Raw genomic sequence first — 18,625 nt, forward strand, 5'->3', positions numbered from 1 at the left:
GTCAGGCCCTATGACGACCACTCTCCAGGACGGTTGCTCGTCTCGTAAACGATCACTCACTCACTCACTCATCAACGATGGTCAACTGGAACCGCGTCTGGTACGATGGTCGCGACTCTGGTGTAGCTGACATCCAGGGTGGTGGGTACCACATGCCTCATCGGGTTCATCTCGTACTCCAGCCAGATCTTCCTCATCTGGCCGTGGTACGGGAGGGAGGTGAGCGTCGACCTGCTCAAGCTCCTCATCCCTTTCAAGTGCGATGCCAAGCAAGGTTGAAGCTGACCATCAGTCTCCTCGTCTGCATGGTGTGGTGGAACTACCGCCTCTGTGTCATCACCGAGCCTGGAAGTGTGCCAACAGGATGGGTGAGCACTGTCTCAGCGGAAGGCTACGACGCGTCGGAGGGGAAAGGCGCCATTCAGCTGACATCGACAGCGCCCAAACCTTGACGGGTCCGAGCATGTTGAAGTGAAGCGCTCCTCATCTGCGCCGCGTTACTGCAAGATGTGCGACCACTTCAAACCACCCCGCGCGCACCACTGCCGAACCTGCAACGCCTGTGTCGTGAGTGGTGTTCATGAAGCTGCGCTGACAAGCAGTTGAAAGTGTGTCCCGAGAGCCTAGGTGTGCCTATATGTACTGACACTTCTTCCTTTGGCCGTACAGCTTGACCGTGAGCTGTCCAACAGGTGCATCATGACTGACGTCCAGACCATTGCCCATGGATCGCTAACTGTGTGGGTTACTTCAACCATGCCCACTTCATCCGTTTCCTCCTCTGGGTCGACATTGCCACTTCATACCACCTCCTCATGGTGTGTTCCAAGGTCATGGATATTATCCGTAATCCATTCGTGAGTACTGTCACAGGATCCGTGCCTGCTGACGATCAGGACGAGCCGTCGCTCAGCGAGCTCCTCTTCATGGTCTTCAACTTTGCGGCTTGCGTCCCCGTGTGGCTCTGCGTCGGCATGTTCTCGCTGTATCACCTCTGGCTTGTATCCGGTAACACGACAACCATCGAGCGCTGGGAAAAGGACAAGGTATCGACCATGGTTCGTCGTGGCAAGATCAAGGAAATCAAGTATCCCTACGTAAGTCACGCACACAGGGTCAACCAGTCGGCTAATGTGATAGAACATTGGCACGCTGGCCAATCTGAAAGCCGTCCTCGGTCCCAATCCGCTCCTCTGGCTCTGGCCCCAAACGCAGAGTGGCACAGGTCTCTCGTACCCAGTCAACGCGGACGGTGAGTCAGAAGACGACTGGGCGGGAGCAGTCCACCCGGAGCAGGTGGTATTCCGCGGAAGCGGCCCTACGCGCGGTCCGGAGTTTGCATCTGGGTCATCTACGGACACGGACCAGCTTCAGGCGCGACTGCGGGGCCACCTCCGCGCCGACGACATTGTCTGAACCCCCTAAACAGTGAGTGCTGCGGGCAGTCAGCGACAGCGGCCTCGGCACCTCCCCGCATACGTTAACACACAGACAGTTTCTTGCGCTGACACGATTTCTGCTCTCTTCAGACACGGCGGCGCAATACTCCTGGCCGCCACGCGACCCCATCAAGGATTTTGCGAATCGCGGTCAACCTCAGCTGGACGGCGACCCCTTCGTGTACGGTGGGGACGGGCTCAACCCTGTCCTCATGAAGAACCACACTCGTGTACGGCGACGCAAGTACGTCCCACCTTGGGAGAACGCTGTCAACTCGGACGACGAAGTGGCGGAGGCCACTGGAAGCGAGAGGAGCTCGTCTTCGCCGGAGCCGTATCTTTCAGACTATGACTCAGACGACGTTCCATTGGCATATCACGCCTCGCAGTCGATGCGTGTTAGGAGAGGGAGTGAAGGATGGGAGGTGCGGCCTGCGCCTGGATGGAGTGAGGGGTCGGCTAGTTGGACGCATGATGTGGAGAATGGGAGGGCTAATCCGTGGGAGCGGCCTGGAAGGTACAGAGTGTACGATGACGACAATTAGACAGAGACATACATGCCTTGCGACAAATTCACTAGATAGGACGGACGATTGCTGTTCTTCTCTTTGACACCCATGTATAGAGACTATTTGACTGCTATCCTCTTTCCTTTCCCTCCTGCTCTTCACAAGTACACGAGGTCAGTCCTTTCCGTGCACTCGGCCAATTGTATGTCGCCGTCAGTCGTTCAGCTCACTACATGCATAACATGCGTTGACCTGGCTCAAGTAACTTCACAGGACTCCTCCTCTGCATGCTGCTGTCTCAGTCCATCGCTCAGGCACATGCAAAGTGGTGCAACATACGGAAAGTAACCCTCGTCTGCCACAACTGGACAGAGTCGCAAACGACGCCGCGCTTTGGTTGGTGTCCTGTGAGGAGTCTTGTTACGATATGATGCATAGAGACGAAGAAAGATACGGATCGCACTCTAGTTAGTGCGAGCGTGCAGTGGTGCGAGCGTGCACGCTCGCACCACTGCACGCTCGCACCGTACGGAACCAAATTGTAGTCGCGCGCGCACGACTGAGAGTGGCACTTGCAACAAGGAGAGGGCTTAGAGGCTAGGTAGAGACGAGCCGCCCGGACCTCCCGGTGTCTTGCCATCTTGTAGCCCTCGTTTCGCTGGGCAGGCGGCGGCCGTTGTCGCCTGTAATCAAATCCTCTGCCATCAGAACGTCGTTGTTTATATGAACCAGAAGGGGCTACCACAATGGGAAGCCATGGTGGGATTCGAAAACGTTGAGGTGGGCGCAATTGCCGAGGGGAGAGTGAACAGAGTGGGGCTGGGTATGTAGGAGTGAGGTAGCAGTGAAGTGCGAAGGTTAGAGGGGGAGTTTACGTCATGCACCGTTTAGACCACCTTCGTCATCGGCATTGTCGTTGATGAAGCCCTTCACCCTCTTGACCGCCGTTGTGTCGGATTCAAGGTTCCTGTGTTCGAAGTATGTGGTGATATGTAGTCTTCTCGGGAGCCGGTGGGGCTCTGTTTCCAGATCAGACAGGGCCCATCACTGGCGGCAAAGAGCACATCAATCTGGTCAATGGTGTTGTCACAGAGTCGCCTCGGAAACCGGGTGGGGTGCTGCTTCCCAATCAGACGGGCCGACCCATCACTGCAGCCTAAAAACCACACAGTAATCTGACCCTTGGTGATGATAGGGAGGCAAATGGGGTTGGCGGTGCGTCAGATTTGGATCAGAGTTGACATGCTTCACAGAGGAGGTGCGAGCGATGGAACGTCTGGTCTTGGTGCACAGCCTGGACCGTCAGCTTCGGTTCGGGGTTGGGAGCTCACGAAGGACGAGATCCACCCTGCACTGTCCGGTTCAAAACGTTCAGCGTGCCCATCCTGTCGGGGGGAGCGCGTACGAGCCTCTGGGTAGTAGCACCAACCATGGGCGGCGTCGAGGTGGGAGGTGGGGCTAGGGCAAAACTTGTCGGCGCCAATCTCTGGCGCACGTACCCTCCTCTGACACGTAGACCTCAATCCATTGGGGAACCCTTGGGTTGGTAGTTGTGCTGGTGGTGGTGGTGGGCCAGCTCTGACAGTGTGTGGCCGCTGATATTGAGTATTGGAGCACTCGCTGGTGGGAAGCTCGGCGGCACCGGGATCACCTCAGAGAGGGGGATTGGCCATCACGAACAGGACAACGAAGCCCAGACCGGTGCTACTTGCGGGCCCACAGGCATCTCCTCATCTCCTGGAAGCCTTGGACCTCGTGGTCAATAACCAGAACTTGATGCTACTGAACAGTTAATCCTCCATGGCGTGGTAGGTGATGGTATTGATAGTTGACAAATCTGAACGAAGAGGGATGGGTCATTGGCGACAATCACCTCGCGCCCTACCAGAGGCAGGTGGGATCAGTGGTCAGTAGTCGCGATACATGGCCGATTACAAGGATGGTTTGGGTACCAATTGTTACAGGGCATGCGATTGAGATCCAAAACATACTACTTTGCATCTTGAGTATGTACATATTGCAGAAACAGAACAAGGGACTCTGCCACTACTCTCCTTAATTTATACCACGCTACACCTCCTCAAGGCGCCGCTTGAAGCGGCGGATGGTAGGAGCGATGGGGGTGTGGGCCTTGTTGAAAGATGTATTAATGAGGGTGTGGTCTGGCGCGGTCTCGAGGGGCTCGGACTGCTCCTTGGAATCCTGCTCGGCCGTCAGACCCAAATCCATGACATTGGCAGGGGATGGAACTTACTTCAGCCGTACTAGCCTCGATGTTGACTTGGGCCTTGGTCTCCGCGGCCTGCGTGATGTGGCTGTGCTTAATCTGGGTCGTCAAAATCCAATGCGGATGGCCACAATGGTAGTGCAGTGCACTTAGTACGTACCTTGGTAGCCGCGGGGGAGTCGGCCACATCCTTGGGCTTGGGTTCGCAAGCTTGCTCGTGTCGGGTTGCTGTCAGACTTCAATGTGGATGGCAACAGGAACAGTCGTATACAGGGTGGCTTACCTGGTGCTGGGCGACAGCATTCGCATCGTGCTGCTCGCCGGGCTTGCCCTCGCCCTGGGTGGTCAGATCAGAATTCAGTGAAGATTCAATTCGACTTACGGGGCTGGCAACTTGGGTAATGGCCATGGAGGTCATGTTGGCAATCACCGCCTCGACGGCGGGCTGGGTCGTCAGACCTCAGTCTAGTGCGGGCGGTCGCACGACATTGGCACTTCCCTCGGGGGTGACATTCATGGCGACGACAGCGGGGAGGCAGGCGCAGTTGATAACCTTGGGGGTCGTCAGATACAAAAACAAAGCACGTCGTGACAGGGAATTGCCACTCAAGGGTACTTGCTTCATTGGAAGACGCGTGCTGGTGGCACTGGGTGCTCATCGCCAGGGCGCTGATCATATCAGTGTCCTGTTCCTCGTCAACGCCATAGTCGGGTGACGACCTTGGTGTGTCCGCGGTCCATGACATGACCTGTGCTTTTTGCAGCGGCCCTTGTCCACCCAGATGAACGGGATCTGCGCCTCCGTGTAGTGGATGGTTGATGAAGTCGCGTCCGACTCGTGGCCCGCGCCGTCGTCGTCGGCGGCCTGGTTGTGGGAAGAGGTAGCCGAGGCATCGGACTCGTAGCCGGCGCCGTCGTCGTCGGCCTCGCTGTGGGAGTAGGTGGATGAGGGGGTCCGACTCGTCGGCGCCGTTGTCGTCCTCGTCCGACTCGTACTCCTGCAAAACGAGGAGCGCACTGGAGAGGTTCGAGGACGTAGAAGGGGGCGTGATCATACCGTTGATGCTGGTGCCGAGAGCAAGGGACGTGCTGGACGCCTTTCCCGGGGAGGACCCTCGAGGAGATGAAGGGGACGAGGTGGGCCGACATGGTGAATGGCCTGTGGTTAGAAAGAGAAAAAGAACAATGAAAGTGTTGTTACGATATGAGGCATATGTATGTAGAGACAAAGGGAGATACGAATTGCACTCTAGTCAGTGCGAGCGTGCACGCTCGAAGTATACGGAACCAAAGCGTGATCGCGCACGACTGAGAGTGGCACTTGCAACACTCCTTTGACATGTGGTGCTCAGCAACAGGAGTGTCCTGTTTATTGACGGCGGCGCCAGTCATGAAAGTATGGCCGTCGATACCAACAGTGAAGTTGGGTAACATTTCCTTGATCTGGCGGTTGCCGTGATCAACCGTCTGAGGCAGAACATACGACGCAGTTCCGACCCCTCCCTCCCCCCTATATTGTAATGCATTAGTGTGTCATCATCCACAAGTGCGTTGCGCTGGTGGTGAAAAAGGTCAGTAGTCGTGAGTCAATCTTGGTGTCGACAGAGAAGAGAGAGAGGCGGGGTTTGCAACGTGTCCAATGCGAGGCGGGAAGGGACAGGAGAATGGTATGTACATGCATTTCGGTATCCCAACCGGACCAGCTGGTTGGACGTGGGGGAGCGAATATATGTAAAAGAGACGGCGCACATGCACGGGCGAGGGCCGACACGGTACGGGGTGTTGCGAACCCGGGTTCTTACGTCCACATCCTTGTGACAAGGGACCATGCCCAACGGACACCGACGCGTCCCGGAGCTTGGGTCGGGGCGTTGGAATGGACGTTGGACGGTTGGGCACCAGTGTTACCTCCAGGCAGGTGGCCAAGCGAGGGAGGGAGGAGGTTGGTCACCGTGTGATTGGGGTTGTTGATTTGGTTCAACACTCCCGCCTGCCAGAATAAAGGTGCATTGACAGGCCAGGTAACACGAGGGGCTGAGTTGGCGTCAAAGCGTGGAGCAACGAGTTGACTGGTTGACCAAGCACAGGCGTTAAAGGGGGGACAGGGGTCGGAGACAATGTCTGGGTGGAAAACGGGTTCAAGGCGGGTGTAGGGAGGCAAAGAGACGAAGGGTGCGGCATCTTCAACGTCCTCATATTGAGGTGGTGCTTCGCCTTGTGTGTTTGGCGGCTCTCGAAGGAGAGCTCCGCGAGCCTGGCGTCGCGCAATAACACGCTCGAGCCTTGAGTTTGGTGGGACAGGGCGGGACGACGAGGCCGGGCTTGCGGCGAGGGGTAGAGCTGCCTGTTGGTTGGACACTGATGGCGCGCGCGCAGGATGGTGGTGGTGCTCTGGAGTGTACCTGGCGTTGTCGGCAAGGTACTGTGCGAATGCGCGGAATGGTGCAATGGTGCATCACATGCCAGCAATCCCAACCAGGCCGGCTGGTTTCATGTGGGGAGGACTACATACAGAAATGTTCCGAGTTGTCTATCCCCACCACCGAGTGGCGAGGAGCCAGACACGACGAAGAATGCCAGCGCGGCCAGCAAGTACAGGGTTGTTGTTGGTGGGAGGAGCAACAGGAATGACAGGGTGGTTGTTAACAACAGGCGCAACCGGAGGTGCCGAGTGGGCGTTGAGAACATTGGTCGGAACGGCAGCCTGCCAAAACAACGGACCCTGGGCGGGCCATGAAGCTGGTGGGGCTTGGCCAAGGTCGAACCTTGGCGCAATGACCTGGGTTGAGCACCACACGTACGCGTTGTACGGTGGGCATGGGGGAAGGAATGTGGCGATCAGAGACTGGAGCAAGGTCGGCATAATCGGGCACGGTTGGGGAGTGCGGAATAGCGTCTTGGGAGTCCTTGTCGTAAGGGGGTGGGTGGATGTCGCCTCGGTTGCGAATGCCGGCGCGCACGCGACGTTGTTGAGCAAAGTGTTGGAAGCGGGACTCTGCGCGGTGGCGTGGGAGGCGAGAGGGGACAGATTCGTGACCGCTGGAGACGGGGGGTGGGCGCGCCACCAGCGGGTTAGGTTCCGGGTCGGAGACGTTGGACAAAAGGAACTGGTGGAAAGCAAGGCGACTTGCCGACTCCCTTGCCTCGACGTCCGCGCGGTACAGCGCACCAAGCATTTGGCGGCGCTTTCGTGTCATTTCCTGCAGCTGCTGGCCCGTGCGACGCCGGGCGAAAGGAGGCTTGACGAGCGCGTTCGCCGTTGGACGGTGGCGCAGAGCTGGCGCCACGGTGGATGGCCCATCGCCGAGGGAAGGAGAGGGCCTCTTGCAAGGGGTGGTCTCGTCGACAATGGTAAGCATGCACAGGTCGTAAGTCAAGTCCTCCAGCTCGGGACCCCCCACTGGGGGTGCTCCATCTGGAGGTCTGCAAACGCCTCGATCAGTCCAGCAATGTCCGCTGTAGGTGTGCGAGCAGTGCGGCCCGGCTGGTGGGAAATAACGCGGGACCTCGGGACTTAGGAGGCGACACTAGCGTCCGCGGCAGGACGGACACGAATTAGCTGGAATCCGTGCTGGGAAACAACGTCGACCAGGATATCGAGGACGGCACTCCCCGAGTTATACGTGGCGGTGACCTGCACGTTCTGGATGTCAATGACGAGATATCGAGCACCCAGTACTCACGATTGACAAGGGACTTGGGGCAGAAGCGCTGTGGACGCCCGTCTGCTACCAAAGTCAGCCACAGCCACAGCCACAGCCACAGCCACAGCCACAGCCACAGCCAACCATTACTCACCCGGTTTACAACGCCCGTGACTTCCATGGTTCCTCCAGGTATGGGCGGCAGAAGCTTGATGCGACCCCAGAGGGCGAAGGAGAGGGTGGGAGGGGGTGGTGATGGTTGTTCAACAAGGAAAAGAGTCGAGGTGGTTGCCAAAGGACAAAAACGAGCAAGACGAACGGGAGGACGGGTGGATAAGAGATAAAAATGAGACTGTGAACAGGAGAAAGAAGAAGAGACGTTGTTGAGAGCGACAGTCCCCAAGATGACAAGAAGAGGAGGGAGAATGGGTGAGGGAAGGTGAGGTGGGAGGAAGACACAAAGGAAGACGATACATCGCTGGACTTATAAACCCAGCCGCAGTCTCTGTGGATGCTCGCTCGCCCATTTCTGGTCCTCTGGGAAATGCGCCACAGGGAGGGTGAGTGTTGGACATTTTGCATTTCGTCGCTGGCAAAGATACAGGGTCGGGGTGGGTCGAAATGAAGAAGGATGCAGAGTAAAGAATACCTACGGGAATTACAAGGATTATGTTTTATTTTTTGTAGATATGAGGGCGCATTTGATACCATGTGGCGCAACACCAACAGGGTACACCACCCAGTGGCGAGGAGCCAGACGCGACGAACGATACCCACGGGGCCAGGAGTTACAGGGAGGTTGGCCGGGAGGTTGACCGGGGGTGGGGCAGTGGCACATGTGCTGCCTGTAGCGGCATTCACCTGAGCGGGAGTGGAGTTGAGCTTCGCGGCAGGGGTTGGGTTGTTAACTTGGTGCAGAATGGAAGGTTGCGAAAATAGGGGAACATGGGCAGGCCATGTGGCTTGGCGTGTTGAGTTTGCGTCAAACCGTGGCTCGATGAGTCGTATGGAACACCAATTGTATGCATTGAAAAGTGGGCTGGGCTCTGCAGGGATGTTCCTGTTGAATACTGGTGCCAGCTGGGTGTAGGTGTCGTTACGATATGGTGCATAGCGACGAAGAGAGATACAGATTGGCCTCTAGTTAGTGCGAGCATGCACACTCGCACCGTGCAGAACCAAAATGTGGTCGCGCACGACTGAGAGTGGCACTTGCAACAGTAGGCAGGTACCGTTGGGGAGTCTGGCAGACGAGTGTCTTCGATATCCACCTCCTCGTAGGCGGGTGGCAATCCGGGTGGGGCAGTGCCGCCTTCGCTACGGAGACCGGCGCGGATGCTAGGTCGCTCAACAAAGTGGTCGAAGCGGGAGGCTTCTCGCACACAGGCCTCCCGCGGCAACGTGTCGGCTGGCGTGTGCGCCCTTTTGAAGGGAGAGAGACCGGGTGTCGAGAAGCCAGAGACTCGGAGACAGGCGGTTACGGCATGTAAACGTGCAGTCGGGTGCCAAAAGGCTCGGCCGGCTCGGCCCGGCTTGAGCAACGTGCAAGCGGATGGAATGTTGTTGTCACTGGAAGATGGTGTACTGTATGTACGTACAAATCGAGTCGTGGGGTGACTGATCTGGATTGTGCAACAGCTAAAGACCTGCTGTTGGAGGAAAGTGTCTGCCTTTTCAACGACCAGTTCTGCCATATGACAGCAACAGAAGAGGATCATTATTGAGCCGTTGGCTGGTTTCTGGACGTCCGTCGAAGTGCGCCATATTGTGCCCCCAAACACGACACACGTCTCAAAGATGTGCGGAAAGGACGCGTGGTCGAGCGCTGGTAGGGTGGGGGAAGGTGGTGTGACCGTTATGTATCATTGTGGCGATCCACTGTTCCGTATCAGCCACAAGGCGGAGAAGTAGGGAGTAGCTGGGTTTCTCTCGAGTTGAGGAGTGTCACTTGTTCAAGTGGAAACTTCACACGATTGTGTTCAATGTGGAGGTGGAAATCGATGCCTCAGCCTACGCCCCTGATTTGTGTGACCGACATTTCCCGTCGCAGAGCCGGCGATGGAACCGGGATGATTGTCCTGGGTGGCCAAATTGATGGCCACAATGACAGTGGCATACAATGGGTATTTACGTCCCCGGTAGCAAGCGGGGGTTGGTGACGGCGACCTTGGCCTGAGTTGTCAGATTCCAATGGGGATGAACCGGGAGTGTAATATGGACTTACCTTGCTGGCTGATTGTGGCAAGAGCCTCGCCAAAGCCCTTGCGTCCCTTGCTTTGTCACCGGCTGTGTGGCTATGGTGGATGCAGCAGAGACATTGATATGACAAGAAACGGGGTAAAGACTAGAAAAAAGACAGAGAGAGAGAGAGAAGGCGAATTGAATGTCCAATATATGTGGTTGAGTGGACTCCGGCGTGTCAAACCGCGCCCGCCTTCCATCTGGCAACAAACACGCGGCCCACCCTGCCGGGCCTGGAAATTCAGAGAGCTGGCGAAATAACGCGCGCATCCACCCCGCCATGCCCCTCCCAGGGGGATTGGCAAACGCCCCGCATACCCACGCATATCGCTGCCGTGTGTCTTTTGAGAGCGAGGAAGACCACACTTTACGAGTCCCCCCTTCGCAACCCTCAAACCCAACCACTGTCGTCGCGAGCGCTCTCCCGGGTTCCAAGGCGCACCTGAAGGCCACAAGGAACAGACCCAAGGAAGGGGGCCGAGCAAAATCATGGGAACTACACACACACACACTCACAAGGGAAGAACCTTTCTCGATCTTTGGGCGCGCGGGCTCCTCAGCTCTCGCTGAGATTGTTTTTCAATTTCCTTGATTTGTTTGAATTTTGCTGTTTTCTCAATCGCGCTTCCAGCGCTGTTAGCCTGGGGTATTTGCCCACTCTTGACGTTATACGGGCGTCTGTTAAGGTGTGCCGTGCTGTCTTACTTGATCACTCGTCAGAGCGTACCAGTCGCCATCAGCCCTTCGCCCAAGCCCAGCCACAATCGAGCGCACGTTCAGCGCCGGCTGGAGGCAACCAAATGGGTTAAGCGGGACAGTATCATAGTATTACATGCTAGAATTTACCCCTTGGAATGCTTGGATGTGCGTGTGTGCATACTAGGTCAGGCTCCTGGAGATGACCACCCCACCTCTGGCTGCCGTCACTGCTGTGCGTGGACCAATATTGAACCGGAGCCCGATGGAGAGGCTTACGGCTGTCCTCCCTGGCGCCACATTCATCCGTCCACTCTGCGGCGTGGGCGAGAAGCGAGTTATTTTTGGAATTTTTGAACGTGTCCACGGAATTCATCTCTGTTTGACACAAGATATGTAAGTAAGCTTTCATACCCCGGAGAGTACCACTGTGGCTTTCTCAAGTCAGTCCTTGACGCTGTACTGGTTACACAGATCGTATACTGGCACTGACAGCGATATTGTGCAACGGATGTTGCATGAATCGCAGAGAGAGACGGATGGTGCTCTATCTACGGTTGCGAGGGAGCACGCTCGCACCATTGCACAGAACCAACTGGTACTCGCGCACGACTGAGAGTGGCACTCGCAACAGTTATGACACTAGATGACCCCGCTGCATTTTCCTGTTTGTCGGACCTGTGCCCAGTGCCTCAAGATGACAGTGAATCTCCAGCTGGCTGGTTATGTCATGGCCAGTGTTAGCAAGAGCTTTTATTATGCTTCCTAATGGGCACGCTTGCGACAGTCAGTAGTGTTGGAGGGGCACTGTGCTCGGGCTCGGGCTCAGGATCTCATAGTCTCCCTTCATAGTCTCCGAGCACGCATCTCTCTTCTCTCTCTTCTATGCAACTCGTTTCAACAAGTAGCAGAAGATAGATGTAGCCCCCTCGACAGGGACGTTGTGGGAAGCGCAGCGGGACCGCCAAAGATACCGTTAGAGTCCATTTCATGTCGCCGTCGTTGGCAAAACAAGTATGTATCTGAGTCCGAGCGCTTGCGGCTTTGTGACCGTGCATAAAGGTCGGCGCAGTCCTTAGTGGCCCATAAATTCCAGGCAGATAGGACAGTGTGCATACGCCTGTGGCACATGGCGCTCCAGCCTGCGCTCGATGGTCGCCTCTGGGTCGGGTTGAAAGACCGTAAGGAGGAACGCGGCCTTGCCCAGGGGCTGAAGTGCGGAGAGGCTGACGGGATACTGAGCTTTTAAAGAGTGATGAAGACTGAGCGAATGCCTGATGTTAGTGTAGTCGGAGATGTTTGGAAAAGACTGAACGCCGAGGAGTATGTTGAAGGTGGCGGCGAGCTTGGGCGCGGACGACTGCGCAAGGGAGCCACCTTGATATCCAGGCGGAGACACTAAAGCGGGGTCCACCACAGCCGTGTCGCAGCATTGTGTGTTGCTACCATGGTGTGGCAGTGACCGTAGAACAACGAGGTCTTGGGGCATAATCAACGCGGGGGAGCGAGATCCTTGGCCGTGGGAGAAGCAACCTTGTTGCTGAGTTGAGACGATCTTCATTTTGTCGTTACCAACGTCCTTTATGGACAGGCTGAGCTGTGACAGTGTCAGTTTTGCATTGGGTTCAAAAGAAGAGAACCTCACAACCTGCTCCCTGTGTTTATGTCAAGATGGTGGCAGCCGCTGCAATTGCTGTCCCCTTCGAACGACGCTCGGGTGGTCCTGTATGTGATGAGTGAGAGTTCCAGGGTAGCTAATACCCTGGTACTGAGGTTGTGAGTGTCGCTGAAAGAAGGAGGAATGAAGCGGGCGTTGAGAGGCGAACACTGTTGGTACTGCAGTGCGATATCTCCCCGTCGGCAAATTGATGCGCGCATTCCTCGGTGACGAAAGAAACACGGCGAGGGCGTCGGCTTCGGGGCTTGGTGTGTTGGGTTTGTACGCCTGGGAGTGCTGCAATAGACGTGCATTATGACGCCTTTGCCTGCTTCGCAGTTCCCGTCCAGGTGGGAGTGCCGGTGGTCCAGCTGGACCGGCGGTTCGTCGCCGTCTTCAGAGCCGGAGAGGATAGGCCCGTGGAGCTGGTTTTGCCGTACTGGGGAGGGGCGGCGCAGTGTTGAGCGGCTTCACAGTCGTATCGGGATTGTAACGATGCGGGTGCGGTGGTAGGAGGGTGCAGAAGAAGGTATGCAGTGCCGTGGTGTTGATGACAAGGCGCTCCTGGCAAATGATTCTCATTGCTACATAGGTGGTCCGTGGAGTAGTCGTTCTCTTCGAGTGACGTGGAGGGACCTTTTGTGACGTCGAACGGGCGTTGTACTCAAGTCTCTGTGTGCGGGGCATGCGGACCTCGCTCTCCTCTTGATACCTGCGGACGGACACGAGAGACGAGAGAACTTGTCCTTCTTAGCCGTGTGGAGGCCACCTTCGTCATCGGCATTGTCGTTGATGAGGCGCTTCACCGTCTTGACCGCCGTTGTGTCGTATTCATGTTCCTGTGTTTGAGGTACGTGGTTACATAGTCTTCTCGCGCGCCGGTGAGGTTCTGCTTGCAGATCAGACGGGGCGGCCCATCACTGGGGGCAAAGAATCACTCATCAATCTGGCCGATGGTGTCGTCGCAGATTTGCCTCGGGAACCAGTGGAGTGCTGCTTTCCGATCAGACGGGGTGGCCCATCACTGGAGGCAACGAACCCCTCAGTAATCTGGCCCATGGTGATGATGGTAAAGCAAATGGGGTTGGCGGTGCGACAGATCTGGATCAGACATGGGATGCTTCACAGAGGACGTGCGACGAAACGTCTGTGTGTCTTGGTCCACAGCCTGGATGGAAAAGATTGCTGCAGCCGTCAGCTTCGGTTCAGAGTTGAAGAGAAGGGGAACTCATGACGAACTATGAGATCCACATAGTGCACTGTCCGGTTCGAGATGTTCGGCGTACCCATCCTATGGGGGGGGGGGGGGGGGGGGGGGGGGGGGGCGTGCGTACGAGCGTCTGGGTGGTGCAGCGACCATGGGCGGCGTCGAGGTGGGAGTTGGGGCGGTTAGTGCCAACTTGTCGGCGCGATCTCTGGCGCACTTTGCCGTCCTCTGAAACGTCGACCTCAGCAATGGGAGAAGCCTGGCGTTGGTGATGGGGCTAGCCCTGACAGTGTGTGGCCGTTGATATCGACAATGAAGCGCTGGAAAGCGTCCTTCAGCTTGTGCTTGTCGAGATCAACCGTGTGAGGGTCATGTCGACGTGTCGACAGAACCCGAACACGCGGGGGCTCGAGTTCTTCCACGCTACAAGGTATCGGCCTGTCGCCATCCACATGTATGTTGCTCTTGCGCTGGCGAGGGTGCATGGCAGAACGTTTTGAGCGGAGGCTGAACTGAGGCAGGGAGAGGTCGAGGTCGACGTTGAACGTCCTCGTAGCTGTCCGTTGTTGACAGAAAATCTGAACTGTCGTGCGACGCTTGAGTGATGGAGTGGTGCGGAACCGCCATTGTCGCCGCTGCTGCCTCGTGCGGCCAAGTCAGGTAATTCTGGAACGCGGCCGCTCTGGGGAAGCCAAAGGAACCGCCGACTAGGAGCTCAGGTTGGCGTGCTCCACACCTGCGGGCTGAAGACAACATAAGAGGGATGTAGAGGGGGGAAGAGAAACGATCCTGGGAGAGCTGGCAGGTCGAACGCTTTGACATACCTTGATCGCCGACAATTCGGGTGGGAGGGGTGTGTTGGACAGGATGGGATTAGGGGATGAAGGGGATGAATGGGATGAATGGAATGAAGAGGATGTGTGGTTAACGAGATGAAGGAGTTCCTACATCACGGGATCATCATCAGTGTATCAGTCTGTCACCATTGAACGGATAGTAAGCTCAAGTGCTCAGTGATCTGTACGTGCATCAAAAGCAACTAGCAAAGCAAGTGCATCGGTAAACACGAGCTATAAATGGAGTCAAAGAACCGGTAGAACTGGCACAGTGCGCAGTGGGCTTGGGGGTGACAGGTTCTAAGCGTCGACAGGCTTGCGCTGAGCGCGACGCTTGTTCTTCGGAATTGGCGCGAAGTACTGGGCGTCGTCACACTTGTCGCCCTTGATGACGCGAGGCGATCCGGGCCAGAGGGGGAGCGCGGGCTTGACGAGGTTGACCTGTGTAACGAGGGTGTCAGTCTCGCAATTCAGGTATGTATAAGAGGAGAGATACTCACGAGCTTGGGCAGGTCGCGACCGCCGACGTCCTCGTCCTCGTTCCTGCCGTTCATCTCCGCCCAGGTGCGCTTACGCGCTCCGGAGCTGTAGATTTTCTTTCCAGCCTTGAACATAACCTTCTTAATCTTAAAGATGACATAGGACGAAACGGCCAGAGCGTACGTTCCGTCGGGGTTAAACTTGTCCTTCTCGAGGGTCTTCTGGACGACAGTGCAAACAGGGAGCTGGTTCTCGCCAATGTTGTCGAACTTGTCGAGCTTGTCAGGCTCGTCGTCGGAGCTCGATTCGTCTTCCAACTGGAGGTCCTTGAGTTGGTTGGCGAGAATCAGATCACGGAAGAGAGACATGGTGTTGATGAGAGTGTTTGGAAAGAAGAGAAAGTGAGAAGCAACGGCGGGCACCCAATAAATACATTTCAGCCGCTGCCTGGGGCTGCCTAGGCTGCCTCTACTGACCAACCATGCCAAACCGCGCTGGAGACAAAACAGGAAGCGGAACAGCCAAGGATATGGGGCAGGAAAGAGGGGGGGGGGGAGAGAGAGATGTGTGTTTGGGCATTTTGGATTTTGTCGCCGGCAAAAAAACAGGGTCGAGGTATGTGCGATGTCGTCGCCCAGCTGTTCTGCTGCTGTCTGGATCTCTGTCTGCGCTACCCCCTCTCCCCCACCGGTCGCCTCCATTCACTCTTAGTTTGGCTACTGGGTGTGCGTGCAGGAACGTCGAGGGGGTCAATGTGTCACCAATCCTTGGCGCGTGGGTTGCGCGGTCCCGTCGCGGCCTGCCGAGTGTGTCTGCTGAACGCAGGCCGAGGGGACACGGTGTGGGGTGGCAGGTGGGGGGGGGGGAGTCTCCCGCACGCGCGAGCCGGTGCCCGGTGGGGGAGATGAATACGTGTGCAGGCGGTGTGTGTCTTCACACACCGGGGCCGTGTTGTCGCCACCGACGTCCTGTTGGGTCTAGGGCGACCGTCTGCCGGCCCGTTGGGACCCACACACGGTTTTGTTGTAGATGGACAGTCATCCCAAATTTTCGGTGCAGATTCCATGCTTCGGAGTGCTTGGATGTGTGGATGCATGCTTTGCGGTGGCTCGAGACCCAAACTGGGCGGCGGGGTTGGGTGGTCGTGTGTGGGTGTGGGTGAACTGCGTTCCTGAATTCGAAGATTGCGGGGCCACAATGTCGCCACCAGTGTGTGGCATTCCGTCCGGCCCCGGGTGCCACCCACATCAGAATTTCCTGCCCACACTGCAATCTTCACCACCAGATACATGCTCACAGAGAATAGCTTCTTGCTTCCTTCAATGTTGTCCTCGACAAAGGTCGTTGCTGGGTATACGTTTTGGCAGCCGGTTGCCGCAACTAGATAGCCGGCTCCCGAGTTTTGGGTGGACAGAGATACGACGGGAGCGGCGAGAGCTGTCCGCCGGCAGTGGCATCCCCCATTGCCATGTCCCGGTCGTCTTCAATGGAGACAACTGGCAACCGGTCAGCATGAGTACAAGCATGTGTGGTGGCGTGGCCATGCGCTCACCACTCGCCGCAGTCTGCAATGGCCAAGGGTGCGTCATGCATGTGGGACAGGATTTGCGGACAAGACGGTGCGGATCTGCCGTGGCATTGCCGCTTTCGGAGCCGTCGAGTAAATGTCCTCGCACCAGGACTGCTCTTGAGAGTTTGCTTGTGCGGTCTTGTATGAGGCTCCTCTGACACGGCCTGGTCATTCAGACGTTCAACTCGCGCATGCCTCGAGCTTTCGTGAGGCGAATGTCGTTTGGAGTACGACAACCACCAGGTTTGCCGTGATAAGCGCGGCAATGAAAGTGGCCTTTTCCCTATCAATCCGTTGCTTTTCGTTTCTCCCTTTGACATTGTGGCTTGGTCGGGGCAACTGGAGGCGCAGCACGGTATGCACGCGATGTGCATGGAACCTGCTGCATCCCTTTGCGGTATGCTGGAGTAACTCGTTGAATGGCTGGAGTAACTCGGCGTGTGGTGTGGCGGAGTGCGGGATGGGAGGCACCGGCGGCAGTGGCCGCAGTCGTCTTCGATTCCGCGTTGCAGCTTTCACTGTTCTTTACAGGCACGGACTACGCTGGGCGTGTGGGTATGGGGAATCTTGCTTGAGAGGACACAACGAGCATCTTGGCCACGGAATGCGAGTAGCGACCTCGCTCCGCTGCCTGGCGGAGAATTGTTGTGTCCCGATCGGACACTGCTCGGATCGGCGCTAGCAAAGCAACTGCCGGGCTCTCCGCACTAGAGAGGTCGATGCCGGCGGCTGGGATGTGGCTTGGCGTCTGGCGCATGTGGTCGTGGTGGTCACTGCGTGTGTTGTTCTGTTCGCTCCGGAGGTGAAGCTGGGGGTCGAGAGGCGGCGTGGCGGAAATATGGCGGGTCCAGGCGACGGGATAAGGTGTTGCTGCCTGCGAATGGTGGTCAGGATGTCGCACCGCCATCTTGCGGAGCCACAGTACCCACAGGCCTGCGCCGACTGTTGCTGCATGGGAACCCCCACACAGCCAGAAAGTCCAGCTGCAAGCACATCTTTTGGCGGTGTGGCGATGCGGCATCGTGACATCGTGGCGGTCAGTTCTTGAGAGAGCCTTGAATATTCGCATGGTGGGCTGAACGTGAGCCGCGGTCGAACACGCCACCAAAGTGGATATTCAGGGTCCGGTGTTGTGCTGGTTAGAACCCTTGCAGAGGCCGTGCACAGTGCGAGGGTATAGTGTGAGGGTGAGGCGTGGGCGATCACAAGCCGTCCGCGGCGGTCGATCACCGGGCTGCCACCACCGAATCTGGGCGATTGTTGCCACAACGCCACAACAGCAGGCGGTCAACGTCCATTGACATGCGTCCGCACCATGATATGGGCAAGGGCGAAGCACTTGCCCACGTATGAGACACGGAGACACGAGAGTTCCATCAACCGCGTGTGGCTAGACAAGAGTGTGACCAGGAGCGGCTGTCGATAAGCAAGGTTCGAAACAGGTGCACTCTTCCGGATGCGGTCGGTTGCAAATGCTTGTGGTGCGCGATGGACTCGGCCTTGGCCGGTCGGTTTGCCGGTCGGTGTGGTTGCACTTGGGGGAGGGGGGTCATGGACAAAGGACGGGAGACACAGAGAAGATCGTCGACAGAGAGAGAGCCCGGTCCGAAGGGTGAAAGGATTGCGTGCCCATTTGCTGCCGCTCGACAGGCAATTGCCGCTGGTATTGGTGGTACATTAGGTTACCGAGACGGCGCTAGCTGTGCAGGTAGGAGGTCTGGGGGACGACACACAACACGGTCTCTCTCTCAAGCGCTTGACTGAGGAATTGGATGAGATTGTCGAAATGGCCGATTCGACGGAAACCAGATTCCAGCCGCCACGGGAATCTGCCACACAACCGCCATGCCGCCATGAGACCTCATGGTTTTGGGCCTGCTTTTGGTGCTTGGCGCTGTGCAAAGCAAACGAGCCGTTGGCGTGACCCTTGTGGAGGTGCTTAGCGACAGGATACAAGGACATATGCATGGAACTCGGATCGGATAGCAGAGGATCTGGAGAGAGAGGACATACTGGCAGTGTGGACGGGGACACTCTTTCGAATCCAGCGGCCGGCAGATCCAGTGGCCAGCTGCCAGCAGTCGCCTCCTGTACCAACGCGTCTGTCAGACTGTGTGTG

At 57.0% G+C, this 18,625-nt stretch overlaps 4 protein-coding genes across 4 annotated transcripts; 1 reads left to right on the forward strand and 3 right to left on the reverse strand.

Moving 5' to 3' along the window:
• Positions 1 to 77: 77 nt before the first annotated feature.
• On the forward strand, positions 78 to 1,984 carry PFA4 (Palmitoyltransferase; the record flags this gene model as incomplete). Its single annotated transcript, XM_028623387.1, has 10 exons — positions 78 to 100; positions 138 to 257; positions 293 to 368; positions 439 to 567; positions 603 to 608; positions 670 to 676; positions 715 to 857; positions 897 to 1,097; positions 1,141 to 1,252; positions 1,530 to 1,984. The coding sequence occupies 10 exons, from the start codon at positions 78 to 80 to the stop codon at positions 1,982 to 1,984; spliced, it is 1,272 nt and encodes a 423-aa protein (XP_028476320.1).
• Positions 1,985 to 4,018: 2,034 nt separating this feature from the next.
• Positions 4,019 to 9,537, reverse strand: EHS24_008061 (uncharacterized protein; the record flags this gene model as incomplete). The annotated part of the gene is made up of 15 exons (XM_028623388.1): positions 4,019 to 4,150; positions 4,203 to 4,263; positions 4,336 to 4,403; positions 4,459 to 4,512; positions 4,558 to 4,620; positions 4,660 to 4,728; positions 4,954 to 5,104; positions 5,136 to 5,334; positions 6,897 to 6,954; positions 6,977 to 7,590; positions 7,704 to 7,818; positions 7,859 to 7,903; positions 7,974 to 8,297; positions 8,597 to 8,899; positions 9,052 to 9,537. The coding sequence occupies 15 exons, from the start codon at positions 9,535 to 9,537 to the stop codon at positions 4,019 to 4,021; spliced, it is 2,742 nt and encodes a 913-aa protein (XP_028476321.1).
• Positions 9,538 to 11,831: 2,294 nt separating this feature from the next.
• EHS24_008062 (uncharacterized protein) lies at positions 11,832 to 12,317 on the reverse strand (the record flags this gene model as incomplete). Its single annotated transcript, XM_028623389.1, has 1 exon — positions 11,832 to 12,317. The coding sequence occupies one exon, from the start codon at positions 12,315 to 12,317 to the stop codon at positions 11,832 to 11,834; it is 486 nt and encodes a 161-aa protein (XP_028476322.1).
• Positions 12,318 to 14,756: 2,439 nt separating this feature from the next.
• Positions 14,757 to 15,304, reverse strand: EHS24_008063 (uncharacterized protein; the record flags this gene model as incomplete). The annotated part of the gene is made up of 2 exons (XM_028623390.1): positions 14,757 to 14,897; positions 14,957 to 15,304. 2 exons carry the CDS (start codon positions 15,302 to 15,304, stop codon positions 14,757 to 14,759), a joined length of 489 nt encoding a protein of 162 aa, XP_028476323.1.
• Between the last annotated feature and the right edge of the window lie 3,321 nt (positions 15,305 to 18,625).

Source organism: Apiotrichum porosum (genome assembly GCF_003942205.1).
Source record: "Apiotrichum porosum strain DSM 27194 chromosome Unknown scaffold_6, whole genome shotgun sequence".
NCBI lineage: Eukaryota > Fungi > Basidiomycota > Tremellomycetes > Trichosporonales > Trichosporonaceae > Apiotrichum > Apiotrichum porosum.